Below are 18,698 nucleotides of genomic sequence, written 5' to 3' on the forward strand. Positions count from 1 at the left end.
CTCTCACTCTCGCCATCCATCCATCCATCCATCCATCCATCTACCCTCTCACCGACAATGCAGCAGCATGCTTGCGCCGGCGGCGACGACCTATCCCTGAATGCGTCGGCCTTCAGTGGGCCGCTCCCGTGGGTCGGGCTCTTCGCGGCCGCCGCCTCTAGCACCTGCGCCCTGGCCATGGCCTACGACGCCATCTCCGCCGTCTGCCGTCTCAGACTCTGGTTCCCTTCCTCTCTCTTCTCCCTCAATGCCACCACCATCACCCTCCTCTCCATCGCCAGCAAGCTACCTCTCGACCTCTCGTCTCCAATGCCCTCGCGATTCGACCAGCTCGCTAAGCTCAGCAGCTCCGCCCTCCTCGCAACTGCCGCCGCCAACCTGCTCCTCTCCGTCGCCTCCTTCCGCAACTTCGCCTCCGCGGCGTCCAACCTCGGCGCCCTTGCCATCTTCTTAGTCGCTTTCGTCTCCAACGTCGCCATCCAGATCTCCACCGGCGTCATCTACGCCTTCCTGCCCGAGCACTGTATAGTCCTCGCTCTCATCCTCGCCCTACTCCTTATTCTCTGCTCCTCCGCCGTCGCCGTGCAAACCACCAAGCGGCTGCTCGAGAGCCAGTTCACTGACAAGCTCGACATCAACCAAGTTCCCGACGATGGCAACTGTTTCGACTTCAACACGCTCAGCGAGTGGGTGACGCGCTTCTGGTTGATGGCGCACACTTCCAGCCCACAGTACGTGCTCGGCCGCTTCGCGACCAGCACGGCCTCGGGGGTCTTGGGCCTCCTTAACTGCATCATCCTGGTAGAGGCCACGGTCAGGTCCTTCATTGGCAGCGTGAGCTTCTGCGGCAAAGGGACATCGGAATACAAGTGGTCCACCACGGTCGTCTTCTGCGTCCAAGCGGTGGCCGTGGTCGTGGGCACGATCGCCCCGGCTGGGAGATTGTGGAACGCCGTCCGCTTCCAAGTTCCCCACGCGAGAAGTCGGAGCTGCATGGATGAGCTCAAAGTAGAGAAGTACTGGACTGAAAGCCTAACGGAGTGGAAAGTAAATCCCTCGTTGATGATCCGATTCCACAGCCCGTCACGCCAAACAAGGAAGATGATAATCCATAAGTAAAGCTATGAGCCTAAGATGTGTGCTTATATATATATATGAGAAAGGAATATTTTTCTATCATCATCATCTCTGACGAGTCATTGGGCCTAAGCTCGCTCTTCTTCTTTTTTTGAAGGGAAGCATCATTCAATTATTACGTTAAACACAGTTATGTGTTATATCATTTTAGTAGAACATTTATATAAATTTTTTGGTTGATAAATCAACCAAAAATATTTATCAACATTTCTGCCACACGATTGGATACCAAGATATATGAAGATAGCAGCGATACAGAGAATCTCCCCGGGGATGTTTGCATGATTTTAATGAATATATCTTTTCTTCAAAATAATTAAACAAACATGATAATAAGTTGCAGAGTAAGAGTATTATTAACATATAAGCCACACAGACACACACTGGTTATGAGGATTAAGCACGCCATCTCCGAGCCTTGGACATCAACAATGGCGGCTTGGGTGGCCCAGCACAGCAGTGCCTCGCCTGGACTGGTGCTACGTCGATACAAATGGCCCTGTACGATCACGGATCTCATGGCAACTTTCGTTCAATCTTGTAGTGGCAACGCCCTCCGGGTATCATTGTCTGCTTTTGCGACGATCCATGCAACTCTGACAACAGTGAAGACCGGTCAAGTCAACTCGGGTAGGACGACTCTTCCTCATCCCGTCCAATTATCTAGTGGTGTCGCCGGTGTCGTAGATTCTTTTCCACTCCGTCCTGCCCTGCTTGCTCTCTCGATGGGAGGTTGTGTCGTCCTCCTCCTGGACTTTTGCAGTAAAAAAAGTAGAGTCAACTTCCAAAGCATCGAGAAGACAACCCCGAGGACCTTTGTGTCATTCTCTACGGACGATACATAGAGGCAGTCACACGGTGAGACTGTCGCCTTCTTTTGGCTTCCTACCAAACTCACCTTTACCTTAACGCCAAGAATCAAACTTGTACAGAACTACTGTTATTTTTATCGATCGTCCTTGAAAGAAGTCATCTTTGAGATTTCGTTACGTTCCATTTTCCGTTCAACCAAAGGGGATGAAAGGGATGGGAGAATGAGGTGAAGAAGCCCGCCTTTATTGAATGCTTGGGTAGATCGGTAGTCACGGGAAAGGTCTCTCCTTTGGAGGTCTTTGATGGCCACTGAAGTCTTCGTAGAGACCAAAGGAGTGGGATTTGACATGGTTTCAACTTTTGTATATGCAGCGAAGAAAGTGATGCCTTTGACTGAAGGGTCTCATACGGGCGTGTGGTCGAGGCGGAGACCAAATCGGAGCAGGCGAGAGAACATTTTGGTTTACCTTCGAGGTTTACAAGTCTCCCACTCCTGTCGATGCCCTTACTACTGCGCTTGTCCTTTCTCTTCCTTCGCTTGTGTTTGCTTGTCCCTTTCGCGATTGTATCCATCGCTGCCCATGTATCCTAGGTTGTCCTCTTTCCTGTTCCGTCACTTGGATTACGGCTCTTTCGTTTGCAAAAGTTGTTTTCTTTGGTCTTGTTTCATCCACTTTCTTCTGGTATTTCTTCGCTCAATCTTATCTTCTTCGCTTCTCCTAAAAGATGCAATTTTGCTCGGTTTTCAATCTGTTCATCTTCTTTCCGTTGCTAAACGCTCCAACTTTTTTTCCTTTTCCTTTGCTTATTTTTCCTTCTTTTTTCTCATCTGTTTATTTTCCAAACTTTTGTTAAAATCAGATTGTAATCTTCCATTGCTCGTAGATGACACAAGCATTGCTAAGAGTTGTTGCAACTTGAAGCACACCAACTGTTCGGAAGAATGGGGTGCCTATCTTACTTCATGGAGAAACACTGGTTCAGACGGCAGCAGAGATCGGAGCCCAAAGCCAGCTCGGCGACGGTCTGCCCACCGTCGTCAAACGGATCCGAGGAGTCGGTCTCAAAGCAGAGGAGTGAATCCTCGGGCTCAGTCGCCTCGTATCGAAGCATTCCTGACTTGTACGAGGAGAGGGCCGGCAACTTGCGTGTTTTCCAGTTCAAGGAGCTGAGAAATGCAACCAATGACTTCAGCAGGATGCTGAAGATTGGGGAGGGTGGGTTTGGAAGTGTGTACAAAGGATCCATCAAGCCTCTGGATGGGAAGGGAGATAACATCACAGTGGCGATCAAGACGCTTAATCCGAACGGCTTGCAGGTAACTTTTAACTTGTTGAATTATAAGCAAACAAGTCATTCTAGATGATGCTTTTAATGTATCCATACTGTCACACAAACCCCGTTTGATTGGTCACTTGCAACGTGGTTATAAGTCAACTCCTAGGCTGTCCAATATGTTAGATTATATGGTCTAATTTGACTGAGTAAGATATATCATATGTGTAAGATATATCACAGATCTGATTAGATTCTGATTACGATTATCAGTCATCAGAAAGGAAGTTGAATTATAATAAGATTTCTTAGGAGATGAATAGGGACTTAGTTCTAATAATATTCATAATTCTATACATAATAAGGAGATTTAAATAATCTCAAAGGAGAATCTACTTTGAATAATTATGCGATGAAACTTGATGATATTATTTTGGATATCTTTATAGTAGTTTAGGGTTGTATATTCCACAGGGATGATATTAGTTCATAAATCATTTTCAGTGAATACTGAATATATCAATATTTCACTCAAAGGTAAAATATGAATGACATCAATAGTTCATTATATTTTCGAAACTCAAAACATTAAATGTTGTTTTATATTTTATAGTGATAATTTTTTCTATATACTCTTATGCTTTTAGTATCTTTGTATTCTCTAGTTCAAATTATTCAAAATAATTAAAGCATGTATATTTTACATTGGTGTAATAGACCTTAACTTAATATAATTTGTTGAAAGACACGCAGAATTGATTGATAAAAGCACTATCGAACAAATTAATGAAATAAATACTTAGGAAAAATTTAATATACTCAACTTAATGTTCGTAAGAATGATAATTGCAGATAACATAAATACTTCATTATTGTTTGTAACTAGCGCACAAGAATATTTAAGGGCTATAAAAGATAAATTTAAATCTATTGATTAATCATTGGCTGATACACTAATAAAAGAATTTATCATGACTCAGGACGATGGCACTCGAGGGATTCAGGATCACTTCCTTAATATGGTTGACAAAACTGTGAAACTTAAAGTATTATAAATAAGGATTGAAGTACTTTAAATTTAACATATAACTTTTTACACATATCAATAGCGAAAATAAAAGATCCATGTAACTGATCCCAAATAGTTGGAACTTATGGCTTTATTGTTATTGTTGACAGGCTTATATTTTGAAAGTAATTATTGGCTCCATGATTTCATTGCCTTCTTTGATGTTAGTAAAAGATTGATGATATGTTTCAACTACTTGAATTTATGTTATATTTTTAATTTTATTTTTGAGACTTTGAGCTCTTATAGTCTTAGAACGAGAGAACCGGCAAGAGGAAAAATCTAGTATCTATCTTGGAGATACTTAATTTAACTAAGTTTATAGTTGAAGATGACCAAACACCTTTTAAAAAGGAAATCCAAACAGTCTAACAAAGGGTCCAATTAATGGTGGTAAAAATTGCAGAGTCAGCCAGGTCAATCACTAGATTGTCATCAGAGTCTAAAGTCCAATTATAAATCTAGTGCTGAAGTTGCATCTATTAGTTTAATTGGTATGAATTACTCCACTTGCTTTACTTATGTGCACCACTCATTCTTTCTGGGTGTTCCTCTACTTTTTAGGGGCATAAACAATGGTTGGCAGAAGTTCAGTTTCTTGGAGTCCTGGAACACTCAAATCTTGTTAAACTCATTGGTTATTGTGCTGCGAATGGTGAAAGAGGTGCTCAGAGACTGTTGGTATATGAATATATGCCAAATAAGACTCTAGAGTTACATTTATTTAACAGAGCTTATCCTGTGCTGCCGTGGAACAAAATATTACAGATTGCCTTGGGTGCTGCAGAAGGATTGGCATACCTGCATGAGGGTTCAGAAGTTCAGGTATTATTCTACATACTAAATACCTGTTTTTTTTACTCATGTTGTTTCCACTTATTCGATATGAACTTCTTCATTATTGGTTTCTTCAGCAATTACTAATATTCTAAGTTCAGGAACAAAACTTAGATTAACAGGTGGTTTGGCATAAGATGTTCAGATGTTTAATCGCAACTTTCCTTATTTGTACAGGTGATTTATCGTGACTTCAAAGCATCTAATGTGCTACTGGATGCAGAGTTTAAATCAAAACTGTCAGACTTCGGATTAGCAAGGGAGGGACCATTAGCAGGTCACACTCATGTAACAACAGCGGTATGCCGGCTTTAAACTGTATAATAAAACAAGTTTTTTTTCCATAATCGTGTAATTTTTCAGGATGGTTGCTAGCCTTGAACTTCACTTTTCCATGAGGTCATACTTATTTTGTCCACTCTAATTTATTAAGCTCTGTGAACTTATAGTTCAAGTTGTTGGTCGATGAGATACAAAATAATTTACGATAAGATGACAGTGGAGTAGTGTAGGAATTCATGGATGGTAAAGATGACATTGCCTAAATCATCTTGATGTCCAAGGAGGGAGCTGAAAAGATCGAAGAGAACATACCCAACACTCCATCATTAATTAGCTGCTGTTCCATCGTTTATACTCAAAACTGTGATTTAGCTCTTTCAGTTTTGCTGTTTTATATATGCAAATTGCATTTAGCTTCTTATCATTAGCTACTGTAATTTCGGCATCTAATCACTTGTCACTATGTCAAATGATAGGTTTTTGTTTTCTGTGGTACCAGGTAATGGGGACATATGGTTATGCAGCTCCAGATTACGTAGAGACTGGCCATCTCACAGCCAAGAGCGACGTTTGGAGCTTCGGTGTTGTTCTGTATGAGATCCTGACCGGCAGGCATTCTTTAGAGCGGAATCGACCGAAAAATGAACAGCAACTCTTGGATTGGGTGAAGCAATTTCCTGCAGAGAGCAAGAGATTCAGCATGATAATGGACTCCCGACTTGAAAACAAGTATTCTCTAAGAGCTGCTCGGCAGATCGCCATGCTAGCCGATGCCTGCCTATCCAGGCATGCCAGAGAACGTCCAAAGATGAGCGAGGTGGTGGAGCGCTTAAAACAAGCAATGCAACACGAGGACTTGGATGGAGAAGAAGAGTATGTGGAAGAGCATTCTCAAACACCCTCAGAAGCTGCAGACAAGACAGTAAAATCTGCCAGAAGACGAATGCTTCACCTCATCAAATTAGGGGAGAGTGCAAATGTCGGTGGTAGAAGAAGATTGCAGCTGTGAAAGAAAGGTTGGGGGATCAAACTTTGAGTTTGTTCTCATGTTCGTATGGTTCTAATGCCTCCAACCTTTGTCCAATACGTTACTACTAGATGACTTTGTTCAAAGTACTTTTTCTTTTGTATTAGTTATTAGAAATGCTGAGAATTAGATATGCGTCGGCACACAGCATTTTGCGTGGGGTTTATATGTAGAGCATGTGAGCAATCCCGACACAGACATCAACCTATAAATTAGGTGAAAGATGACGTTTCCATGCACATAATGATGCAGCCTTTTGGTGCCAGAATAAGGAATATAAACCGGCTGGCAGCCATCAATCTGCCGACTAATAATGCAGCAGCACGGCTGCGCCGGCGGCAACGCCCTGAATTCTTCGGGCTTCTGCACGGTTCCCTTCCTCGCTATCTGGCATGAGATATGCCAAATATTGGTAAGATAAAACTTGTGATCACAGGTTTTATCTTACCAATATTTGGCATATCTCATGTGATCCTTAAGACAATTGGGATTCAATGTAGCTAACAATATAGGCAATAGTTTTGTGGAAGACACTATGTTATTACTTGTTACTATGAATTATAGTAAATTTATGATCAACTTTGGGCCTAAAATATGCATATGAGAGAAATATTTTTCTATCATCTCTAACAAAGGATTGAGAGAGAGAGAGAGAGAGAGAGAGAGAGAGAGAGAGAGAGAGGAGTCTAATAGTATACAGAGTCCAACGATTCATCTCAAAGCATACAGAGAATTCCTATCAACATTTACAATCTCTTTTAAGTTGATCCCCAAACAACTTATTGCTAAATTGATCCTTCCACGATTAGAGTTCTATAGCAATCAAATCCTTCCATCTTTTATGATTAGTTAACTTTTTTTACTAATTTGACAAAATCTGCATGCTATCCATGTGACATAAAAATCATCAATATAAACAATTTCTTAAAATCTTAATTTCCTTCTTCAATATCAAAACCTTCAAATTCTATTTTTTATTTTAATTAATTTAATTGCCGACTAATATGCCACATCGAAAATCAGAATCAATTCATAAATGAAAAAGGAAAAAAACAAAGCTGATAATAATAATAATAATAATTATTATTATGTCTCATTAGTCTGCTAATTGTCCATAAATATAGATGATGAAAGAATTTGATTATCACAAAAGTACAAAAAAAAAAATTAAAGACACCCAAAATTAAAAAAAAAATCATGATGATTTATCCACTATAGACAGACATACATACATGAAAAAAGCACCAAAACGTGATAGACAATGCTGGTAATTAATTAACCTTCATATATGATACATATATAAATTCACACTCATAAACATAAAAAGGAAACGGAGAGTAGCGGTCCGGTTTGATTCGGAACTTATCCGGGTTCAATTGCATTACTGTATGCATATGATTCCCTTGGTTCATAACTAAACCGGGTTCAATCTGACCACCAAAACTAAAGCAAGCTGGTTGGGCCGGTTCATATTTTTCTTTATGATCGAACCGCTTAATTTCAATTTAATTTCTTCCATTCATTTCTCTCTAATATCTATCTCGTCTATATCAAAATTATTATGTCAAATACTTAAGATATAAGCTAGATTTCTAATCATCATGCTCCACAAACATCTACATGTCACTGACGGCCAGAATTATATGCATCAGACTTCCTATCTGGCACACACTACATACCGCTATTGAGGTGGACAGCCATGTGATCACTGCTCACCAAATCACGTGATGAGGTGGCGCGATTAAATAAGAGGGATGACATCTAAGCTATTTAAAGCAAGCATACAGTGTGCTGCAGGTACACCAGACACCCGCGGAACACCTGCTCGCAGTCACGCGATAGCGAATAACTATTTCATGCAAATTAATAGGTACAACTTTGTACAAAATTTAAGCTTATCCACGTAATCCAAACAAAAGAATTTATGTTATATGGATTGACCCCAAACGCAATAATAAAAGAAAATTGAAGTGTAAGGAAATATATGAAAGCGCAGCCAAAAAGTCACCCCTTTCTTTTTAATCTTCTTTCAGGTTTTTATTACTTTTTTTTTTTGGATTTTTTTTTTGAAGGTCTTGTAATTTGGACGGCTGATGATGGAGTTGATCGTGGGGGTGAGGTGTGGAGATTGGGGGATCTCAGGAAAGGAAGACTCCGACGCTTCCGGCTCTGGCACAGGCGCAGACCGGGCACAGCTCGGCGGCCGCTTCGCAGGCGTCGCAGAGGCAGAGGTGGCGGCAGGGAAGGAGCACCACTGACGCTCGGCGCCATCGGCATGTCCGGCATGCCACCTCGTGCTCGACTCGATTCGGGTCCACGTAAGCTGACTCGGCGTCCTCCGCCGTCGGTGGGTCTCCGCACTCGCCACCTGCCGCTGGGGGAGGACGCGCCGCGACCGCCTGCTGCAACTGGGCGTGCAGGGCTGCGGCGGTCGCCTGGTCCGCCATGGCCTTGGCCTGCCACGCCATAGATTCGGTGCGCAGGCGGCCGAGGCGATCCTCGAGCTCGGCGCGCCTCCTGGCCTCACGCTCCACCTCTGCCTCCTTCTCCCGTAACCGCCGCGCGGCCGACTTCTCCGCTGCGCTCAGCAGAGCACGGTAGTGCCTCTGCCGTCGCTCCGCCAACGCCCGCCGCAGTTGTTCTCCCTACAAATGTAAATAAAGGGGCAATTTTTCCTGTGTCTCAGGAGGAGAAAAAGGAACAGCGGAAAGAAAGAAAAATGGGTACCTTGGCGAGGAGGAACTGCTCGATTTCGTTATTCTGATGGTTGATTTGTGCGGCGAGTTCGCTGGAGAAGAGAGAAGAACAGGAAGAAGAAGAGGCAGGGGAGGAGGAGAAGAGATTGAATTGCTTTGGGCTCCGGTGGTGTTGCTTGTCCTCAGAGGCGAGACCAAGACAGGTGGTAAGCAGGGAAGGCTGGTGTATTTGGTGCTGAGGAGCAAGATTTACAAGTGCCGGAGAGCAGGGTTGTGCTTGCAGCGAGATGAGGCTAACAGGGTGATTCTGCTGCTGAGGCGGCGGCGCCAATGGAATGCCGGCAGCCTCCCTACTTCTCTTCTGCGCATTACCATTCGCTGCCAACCAACAAGCCCATCTCCATCTCAGACATCGAAGGAACAGATCGAAATCGACGAATCCAACAAAGACAAAAAGGAGGAACCTTTATCTCACCTCCGTCGGTCACGAGCACCGCCGACTGGCCGAGGAAGCCAGTCGCGACCTGCGGAGCAGACTCCATCTCTTTCCTCTCCTGCTCCCTTCTGCATCAATTCCACAAGCCATCAATCACCCCCTAAAAATCAGAACTTTACACCAAATCCGTAACAATCGACCGCATAATTCCATAAAGATTAGGACTTGGGCGAAGAATTCATCCGAGGAGAACGGAAAGGCACCTGAGCACAAAGTTGGATGGGTATTGGGCTTGAAGTGCCATTCGGTAGAACGAGGAGAAAGAAGAATCAGCGACAAGAACCAAGGAAAACTTCTCCTATCTCATTTCCAACGCTTCTCCGCATCAAACAGGAGGTGCCTCAAAGACAGAACGGCCTTCTTATGCTCCCCCCCTCCCCCACCCCCTCCCCCTCTCTCCCTCTCGCAAGCACTTCTCACGCACACATGTATATTATAGACAGAGGGAGAGGAGGAGGGGTAAAGATAATAGAGCTGGATGTGCTGGGCTTCTCTGGAACGAGGAGTTGCTAACCATAATTAACACTAATCCACTCTCCTTAATTGGATTCATTTGTGACTAATCCCTTCCATTCTTTTTTATTTTATTTCTCTTCCTTCCTTTTTCTTTTCTTGAATTGAGTTGATAGCTTTTGGTGGTTGTTGGTTGTCAATTGTTCGGACACTGGAAAAGAAAAGGGAGGAGGGGATTCCTCCTCCTCCTCCTTCTCTTCCTCCTCTTGGAGTCTTTTATCATTTGGTGCTGCTTATTTTGTGACTGACCTTCCTTTTCTTTTGCATCTGTTCTCTCTCTCTCTTTTTCTCTCTATCTTTTTCCTTGGCTTTGAAGCTTGGTTCAAACAAAATCAACAGCTTTAGCTTGTCCTCCTCCTTCCTTATCTTGGAACATAAAAATTGGTGGTGGGATTCACCTCTGCAACCTAACCTGGGTTGGTTTGCCAGATACTTCCCCCCCCTTCCTTTTTTTCTACCACTGACATGGTTACCAGATAGCCAAATTGACAAAGATGAGACATGTAGTATTATTATCCTATTCCTACATTGAATGGAAAGGATTTCTCATGCTTTGTGAATTATGATATGTTTTGCAGATTTATTTTTTATGGTGCTCTTATTTTGGATTTTTTTTTCAAAAAATAAGTAGCAGAAACATAATTCAATGTTGACACTTCAGGTTTCAAAAAAGAATTATTGTGAGATTTGGAACTCTCATTTTTGGTAAAATGGATCTAGAATAAATTTTATCTAAGAATTGTTTTCTCATTTATACTTTATTAGGTTAGATATGTAGCTTTGATACAAATCTCATATTAGAATTATTTTCCCATTTATACTTTTTTTAAGGCAGATATCAGAATATATACATATAAGCATATGAAAATAATGCATATTTTTTCCATTTGTCTGAAATGACTATAATTCGGAAAAAAATTCAGAAAAAAAGTTTTCTGAAGAAAAAAGTCATTTGATGCTTTTTAAAAGAAATAAAAATCTATTTAATTAGCTGTAGGTAAAGTAAAGTAGTTTCATAAATAGGATGCTTTGTTTCAATTGGAGAAGAAATAGAAGAAAAGTAGGTGCCTGATTTACTTATGATCTTCTTAGAATTTCAAATCATTGACATTAAATGCCTGTTCAAACCTTATGAGAAGTCAAATTATAGCATAAATGAATTGCTATTGTTTAGGAAGGTGTGTAAAAGATTATGTATTTGCAATTGATTTCAAGAAAAGAAAACTCTGCAGTGCTTCACATCCACATCAAAAGTATATGCTGAAGGGGGGATATCAGATACAGTCTCCACTGAAAATTTTATGTAGACAAAATTGTACTAATAATTGGTCCTTTATTTGAATTCAATGTTTTCTCCAGAAACTATCATCTGTTGAACATTTTCCCCTTTTTTAGAAAGGAAGAAGGAACATCTCATGCTTGACTTTATTTATGAAATGGTTCATCATAGTCAACAAAAGCATTGGTTGAATTTATAATGGCAAAACTATGTCAAATTTGACAGCCAAAAATCTAGAAAACCAGCAATATGTTTCCACTTTTTATTCTGCCCATTCCTTGTATAAGCAAACCTTGCTTTAAATATTACCATTCAATCTTTTCTAAAATTTAACTTACAAAATTACATAATGATGTTGAGCTACATATATTTGGGATGATTTATAAGGAAAAATCTCAAATTTTAAGATTTTATTAGATAAACCCCCTTCTTGGAAATTTGTAAAATACTCTTAAAAATTAAGATAATCGTTAGATGTAAAATGACTCGAATCGATTTTGATCCATATGTCCATATGACTTGGGCGATTTATAAATTTCTGATAATTGTTTGATGGTCGATAGTTAGTGAAATGTATTAGTGTAATACGGTTCAAGATGAGTGCATAATAATAGAACATATCTTTTAACATATCAATTTTCTTTGTTATTGTAAATCTTTCAAGTATTAAGGCATATGTATAATTCATATAAAAATCAAATACTAGTAAAATGGATGTAAATTTACCTATAACAAGAAATAAACATGAAGACATGTTAGGATATATAAAAAAAGAGAGTAATATATCATTTTGAATTAAATTATGAAAAGATAGACAATTGGCATGAGAAGGGAGAAAAAGATAATAGAAAGAGAAGGCCAAAGGATGGAGATTCTTACTCACCATTAAGCATCTAATCCCTCCATTGAGGAGCGGTCCCTTTTGGTACATGTCACTACCAAAACTACACACACAGCAATTTGGCTTCCTTTTGTGAACTCAATAATTTAGCATATAAGAAAAGAAAGGGCATGGAATTCAAATTTTAGCTTCATGGAGATTTGATAGCTACATGGAAGAAGAATTTCTAATAAATTCTCCTTTGCTTGTATCTTACTTTTGTTGTTTGATGGAAGAGGTCGTCCTTGGTGACTTATTAATCTTTCAAAACAAAGGAATATATTACGAAACTTGATTTAATCACCCAAATTTTTTTTTTGTAGTGATATGATTCTATGATGGTATTCATATGTATCTTAAGATTTTGTTCAATGTCACTATGTCTACAAGCTTAAACTGCAAACAAAATAAATGTTATAATTTATATTTTGAATATCTTCCTCATATATATATATATATATATATATATATATATATATATATAGAGAGAGAGAGAGAGATTAATGGATGGAAAACCTTTGAATTCCATTTACACAGGCGAAGAGAATACTGCAGTGGAAGGTAATGTTTGAGTTGTGCTGATTACTAGTAAAATTTTGAAGTATTCCAATATTGATTTAAGGGTGTCTTTAATGGCAAGCATTTGTTTGTGTGATTGGATATTTCTCATTAATTACAAGGGTACATGGCCACCTAATATACTTATTGGTCAAGTAATTCACATGCATTACAATAAATGAATACACATATAATGGTCCAAAAGATTAAGCATAAGTCATAATATATTTTTTTTTTAAAAGAAAGTGAGAGATTTTGATCCTTGTACCCTTGAGGCACATAATTATGAACTCCCATTCTATTTGATATAGGAGTGACAACAATAGTAATAATAATGATGAAAGAAACCTTTGGTAAAAGGGGAAAAGGAATTGAATGAGATCATTAGTGTCTTCTATTAGTTTTTAATAGTTTATTGAGACTGATGCTGTTCTATATCTTTGTAATCATTTTGTGTTAAGTAGTTAATATTTTTCCTTTTTTTATACTTTATTTATTCAAACCTTATAAGTCTTCAAAATAGTATAATGAACATAAACATCTGTTTTCTTTTTATGATATGGTATCTCTCATTGGATTTATTATATGATGGTGATGCAAATCTAATAAGAGATTGAAAAGGTTCCCTCACTATTAAAAATGTCGATTCAAAACACTAGCTTTACAAATAGGTCAAATTACAAATGGAAACATGTATCTTATCAACTCAAGAGAAAAAAAAGGGACCAAACTCTGAAAGATTACCACCTCTTTCTTCATTGATAATTATATATTAGATGGTGGTAATTGAGTCAAAGCAGGAGCTTCCATGGCCACTTAAAGCCAAAGACAAGCTTGCTAAGAATACAGAGAGGTATGACATCGAGGTAATGTGTGGGGTTTGTTCTTTGTCGGCTTATCTTCCCAACAACATGTGTTGGTGGCAGTAGTGATCACATTTCACACCTCAAATATGAGTCCCCATTGCAACCATTTCCCATCTCACCACCATTATGTCAAGGGGTTGGCCAAGACTTGTAGTTGAGAGAAAGGTAAACATGGTGGGCCTCGGAGAATAAAAACATATGCCAACCTCATCATGACTAGTTGAATGGCTGTGCATTTTGATGGAAGGAACATATGTTTTGTGGAGAACTAATAATACTTTTATGTGACCATTGTTGTCATCTTTTATCAAAATTGGTATCTTCATTCTTGCCTATTATTATGTCATCTTGGTCAAAGAAATATTCAGGATTAGTCAGCATAAATTTGATGCTAAATTAAGGTGAGAGCATTCTCCCATCCAAAGTTTTCTTAGAGATCATCAAGCTTAAGAAACACCATTGTAAGGTTTGGAGCTTAACTATTCAAATAGGAGCTACTTCTTCCAACATCATTGGAAAGGCTGCCGATGGTCATAGTTCATGGTTGGAAGAAAAAGGTTTAGGGAGGGGGAGGGAAAAGGATTCCTACAGTGCCATTTTCTTTCTTGATGTTGCAACTGTCACCTCTTGAATCAAAGCACTCACATGCACCACTGCCTGATTCAACCACTCACAGGCTTTGGACATGAAGAAGAAAGAAGAGGATAGCTTTTAATACGTTTCCTTCCTCCACCACCATCTCACCTCCACTGCAGTACCCCATTGCATTGTCTGAAAGCTCTGCCCACCTTAGCCACCAGTATCATGTGACATTGCTGCACTTCATAGCAGAAACCTTCTTTGTGTAAAAAGAAGGAACCCACTATTCCTTGACAAAGCTTTGTTGATATTGTTATGCATTCAAGCATGCTTCTCACGATAAAAGAAGATGAGAGAGAACTGAGCAAGGTAGAAAAAGTTGTGTTGAGTGGTGTCAATGATATGCCACACAAGATTTCTCCAAGCTTGCACTCCCATCATAAAGCCAAACATTATTAAGAGGCACCCAAAGTCTTTCATCTCTTCTTAGTAGTACAGACAACCAAGGGGAGTTGGTTGTCAGGAATCCTTTTCTTTGCCACCACGCTGCTTCAAGCTGGGGTTGTCATCTCCCTCCCCCTTCTTAATGCTATCATGCTCTCCTCACCCACCATCTTGCACACATCCCCATTCCTCACTGACACCTTCTCCTGTTCTTCACCTAACTCTCTTTGCCACCATTACCTCTGAAAGTGAGACCCATGCATGAGAGATAGGGGGAGCATCTAATCCTTCCCCTCTTGGCTTCCTCATGTATGGTCTGATGCGTTGGAATCACAACAAGAAGCTTTGTTTCTTTCCCACATTTGAAGTGCTCTGTGGGGAGGTTTAACCTCCCCATCACATCTGGCTTCTTCTTTGCGAGTGGTGGGTTGGGAGTGAAGGGTTCATGTGGCTGTGAGGCCAGGCAATGAATAGAAACCCATAACACCTCTCTCTCTCTCTCTCTCTCTCTCTCTCTCTCTCTCCACTTAAGATATTTGTTAGGGTCATTCAACCTTTTAAAAATGTGAAATATGTTTCAATGTGTTGCAAGAACTCATTTTGATTGCTTGTGTGGCAATCTGACCTAGAAAAGGGACATCCTCCATTTGTCTAAGCTGGTTGAACCACAGCTAAGAACCCGGAATCTTAGATTCGAGTGCAAAACATACTTATCTCTGATAAGAAAAGCATGATCCGATGCTTGGGATTTATCTAATCCTATTAAAAGATTAATCACATTAAAAAACAAAATCAAGATCTGCGATAATATTGATCTAGTGATAGTGTAGTATAATCATTCATCAGGAGTTGCCGATAATTTGAGGATTCTGATTAAGATTTTGAGATTGAATTCTATTTTTACCATTCATTCTTGAAAAAAATAGTTCTTTAATGATGAAAAATATTTATATATATATAAATTATGTTGAAATCATAAACGGGTTATTTGAGCACTATTAATATAAAAAAACATCTCTACCATCTTCCCCATCGGTAGGTTCTTACTGCTTTCCCGTGCTATTGTGGATATGGGGCTCCATGCTGTTTTGGCTGTAACCATCAACAAAAGAAGAGAAGGAATAGTAGAAGGAAAGGAGGAGGAGATCAACAAGAACAAAGAAAAATAAAGAAAATGGAATAGGAGAAGCAAACAAATTTAAAACAAGAAAAAATAAATGAGGAGGGAATGGAGAATAAGAAGAAAAGAATTATCTAAGCCCACAAGTGTATCAGTGCATGGTAATCGACTAAGCTAGCAATGCAGCACTGGAATAATCTATAGAACAATTCAGTACTATACAGATTTCATTATAATATGTGGGGATATCGACATAGTCCTTGACAATGCCGAAGCCAATGCATGAACAACGTACTTTTCGAGTACTAGTACTGAAGAGTGGACGCATCTAAAGCTTGTCGACAAAGGGAAGATAAAGGAATTACTTTTAACTCCCAAGAGATACTGTTAGGGGTAGGAAAAGGCTTCCCAAAGATTAGATTCGATTATATACATATCTACTGATAAGCCTTAACTTAATTTGCCTTGCAAAACACACTGATTAGACAAGATTTCGAAATTTCTAGCATGTAAAGAGAGAATTGACATGACTGTATGCGTAAAGGCCTTAGCTGTTTAATCATAACCTGTTTGAAGGTGACAATTAAAAGAGAAAAGAAGAGTAGAATTAGAAGACCACCAGCTGCTACTCATTCCATGCAGCTCTCTTCTTTTATATATACATGGCATGTTGTTTCCATGTGGTAGAAGTTTAAGGTTTTGAAGAATGCATGAAGGAGAAGCACTGGTCTTGATTGAGGAGTGAGTTTGTGCTGCTTAAATTACAAGGTTAACTTCAGCCATCTTGTATTCTACCCAATAATTTCCTGTATGCTATTGAACATTTACCTATATATATATATATGTGTGTGTGTGTGTGTATATCTTGGACTTTATTAGTATCTGAAACATCCATGAACTCTATTTCCAAAGTTCCAGGTGACATACATTAGTGCTCGAGGAGCCCTTGCTGAGATTTGCTCGGGCATGAATTAGTGCAAGTATGACTTACTTCGAGACAATACCTATTTAGGTTTTCATCACTCTCATGAACACTAACGTTGTTAATGTTTACAAACACCTAAAGCCATGCCATGACCGATGCTTCCAACCTCATTAAGGTTTTTGTTCCTTGTGTAATGCACTATGTGGCCAATGCTTATCTTCAAGACCAAATCACCGTCAACAATTTAAAGGCGTTGCTCTTTCCACATCCTTCTACTTGGTGTGATTTAGATAATGAGGAACTCTCACTTCTTGTCTTTTTCCCTTTACTTTCTTTCTTGATCTGAATCTCGTCAAGTTCGAAGACTTCCTGGTTGTATGTATTGGGATGGTTGTGAACTTGATCTCTTCCCACGTCATCACACAACATGCCTGCCCACATGTATCTTCTTTGTGCTACATAGAAAAACCTCCCACTACGTCCCAAGTCTCTCTCTAATTTGTCCCAACAAAAAACCGAGCGCTCTCCTTTTCTTTCTGACATGTTGTTGATACCAAAACCAAAGAGTGTGACGAAGACTCTTATTGGTTGTGAATTTGAAAGTAAGCTAAGTGTAACAGCAATATACGCTTGATGTTCCTCATGAGTGTGCTTGGATTGGCATCTATCACGTGGACAAAACATCGAGTTAGCTTGGGAACAAAGATAAGCTAGTTTAACCATGCAAAAGGAAGAGACAATTCATGAATTCATTTCTTTCCTCCACTTTTTGATCCATAAAATAAGGTAGTGTAGATCATACAAATCTAGAGGAACTGAAATTTAAAGTTGGAGGAGCAGAAATCTTAAATGCGGGAAATTGGCAGATAAGAAACGTTGGTGGGAGAACTTTGGCTGTTGCTTCTGTTGATCTAGCTTGAAACAAGTGCTAGATGAGTAATCTTCGAGATGGTAAGACTTATCTTGTTGTCTTTTACTTGATGCAATGCTGGAGCACTGAGGACTGTTGATGTACCTAATTTGGTGCTTTCATTTTACATGCTTTTCATCCAAAGCCACACAAGTTGGTACCGTGAAAGTGGTGTTGTAGATCTGATATGGGGTATGACAAGGAAACATTGAAATGCCAGTACATAAATTCCACATAATTGCTTCTAACAGTGTCATCTACTGTAGCAGATTCAGGAAGATTTGGCAACAAAAAGAGGTCATTCGATGATGCTATTTGTGTTGGCATCACCACTTTCCTCAGCCTCGGCTCAACTGTGTTGTTTTAAAGGAGCATAAGAACAGCATAGCATCATGGTTTCTTTTAGTGGGGATCTGATGAGCTTATCCAACTTGTGATTTGACCTCTCCTGCATCCACTTCAGATGAAGACTTAGATTGGATGATTGATGGCAGTGCTTCAGGTCAAGCATTCCCACACATGTATTTTACCACTTACATAAAAACTAAAGATTTGGCTTTGTGAATATGGCAAGAAGACTGATATATAGAGACAATTTAACTCATAGGTCACTATCTATAGAAGTGGTGGACTGGAAAATAAGCCTCTTACATGCACTTGAGTTCTTTTGTGTTAAGTTTTGTTCTTGTGCCAAAAATTTAGAGAATTAAGCTTGATGATAAGTCAAGATCATGTACTTCTTGGGATGTAGAAGTCGATACTTTTACCTAAATAAATTTTCTCATGAATTTAAGGAAGGGAATGTTGTTGACAATTGGTCGGCCTTTTTATCTTGTGCCATCAAATCTTTTCATTTTTAGATTGGAGCATGACCTTCTGAACTTGATTTTTCTGGTTTGCTTGGATACGAACGATCGTGTGGATCAAAGTTTTCTTCTTCTTTTTTTTTGTTGCTTTGGAAAAAGAAGAAATAGAGCTGGTCAAAAGGTGAG

At 39.6% G+C, this 18,698-nt stretch overlaps 3 protein-coding genes across 5 annotated transcripts; 2 read left to right on the forward strand and 1 right to left on the reverse strand.

The window, feature by feature from the left end:
- The first annotated feature begins 57 nt into the window (after positions 1-57).
- Positions 58-1,119, forward strand: LOC103983489 (uncharacterized). Its single transcript, XM_065101838.1, has one exon. It carries the CDS (start codon positions 58-60, stop codon positions 1,117-1,119), a length of 1,062 nt encoding a protein of 353 aa, XP_064957910.1.
- Positions 1,120-2,263: 1,144 nt separating this feature from the next.
- LOC135610844 (probable serine/threonine-protein kinase PBL19) lies at positions 2,264-6,575 on the forward strand. 3 transcript variants are annotated; one of them, XM_065105827.1, is made up of 5 exons: positions 2,264-2,424; positions 2,836-3,268; positions 4,859-5,119; positions 5,309-5,431; positions 5,913-6,575. In XM_065105827.1, exons 2-5 carry the CDS (start codon positions 2,894-2,896, stop codon positions 6,420-6,422), a joined length of 1,269 nt encoding a protein of 422 aa, XP_064961899.1. In that variant the 5' UTR covers positions 2,264-2,424; positions 2,836-2,893; the 3' UTR covers positions 6,423-6,575. The 3 variants fall into 3 exon arrangements, with proteins under 3 accessions (XP_064961899.1, XP_064961900.1, XP_064961901.1); XM_065105828.1 differs by having other exon boundaries at positions 2,407-2,542; XM_065105829.1 differs by lacking the exon at positions 2,264-2,424 and adding an exon at positions 2,562-2,633.
- Positions 6,576-8,268: 1,693 nt separating this feature from the next.
- Positions 8,269-10,051, reverse strand: LOC135610846 (BOI-related E3 ubiquitin-protein ligase 1-like). The gene is made up of 4 exons (XM_065105830.1): positions 9,836-10,051; positions 9,612-9,700; positions 9,168-9,514; positions 8,269-9,085 (listed from the first exon to the last, which is right to left on the reverse strand). The coding sequence occupies exons 1-4, from the start codon at positions 9,874-9,876 to the stop codon at positions 8,579-8,581; spliced, it is 984 nt and encodes a 327-aa protein (XP_064961902.1). The 5' UTR covers positions 9,877-10,051; the 3' UTR covers positions 8,269-8,578.
- Between the last annotated feature and the right edge of the window lie 8,647 nt (positions 10,052-18,698).

Source organism: Musa acuminata, chromosome BXJ2-4 (genome assembly GCF_036884655.1).
Source record: "Musa acuminata AAA Group cultivar baxijiao chromosome BXJ2-4, Cavendish_Baxijiao_AAA, whole genome shotgun sequence".
NCBI lineage: Eukaryota > Viridiplantae > Streptophyta > Magnoliopsida > Zingiberales > Musaceae > Musa > Musa acuminata.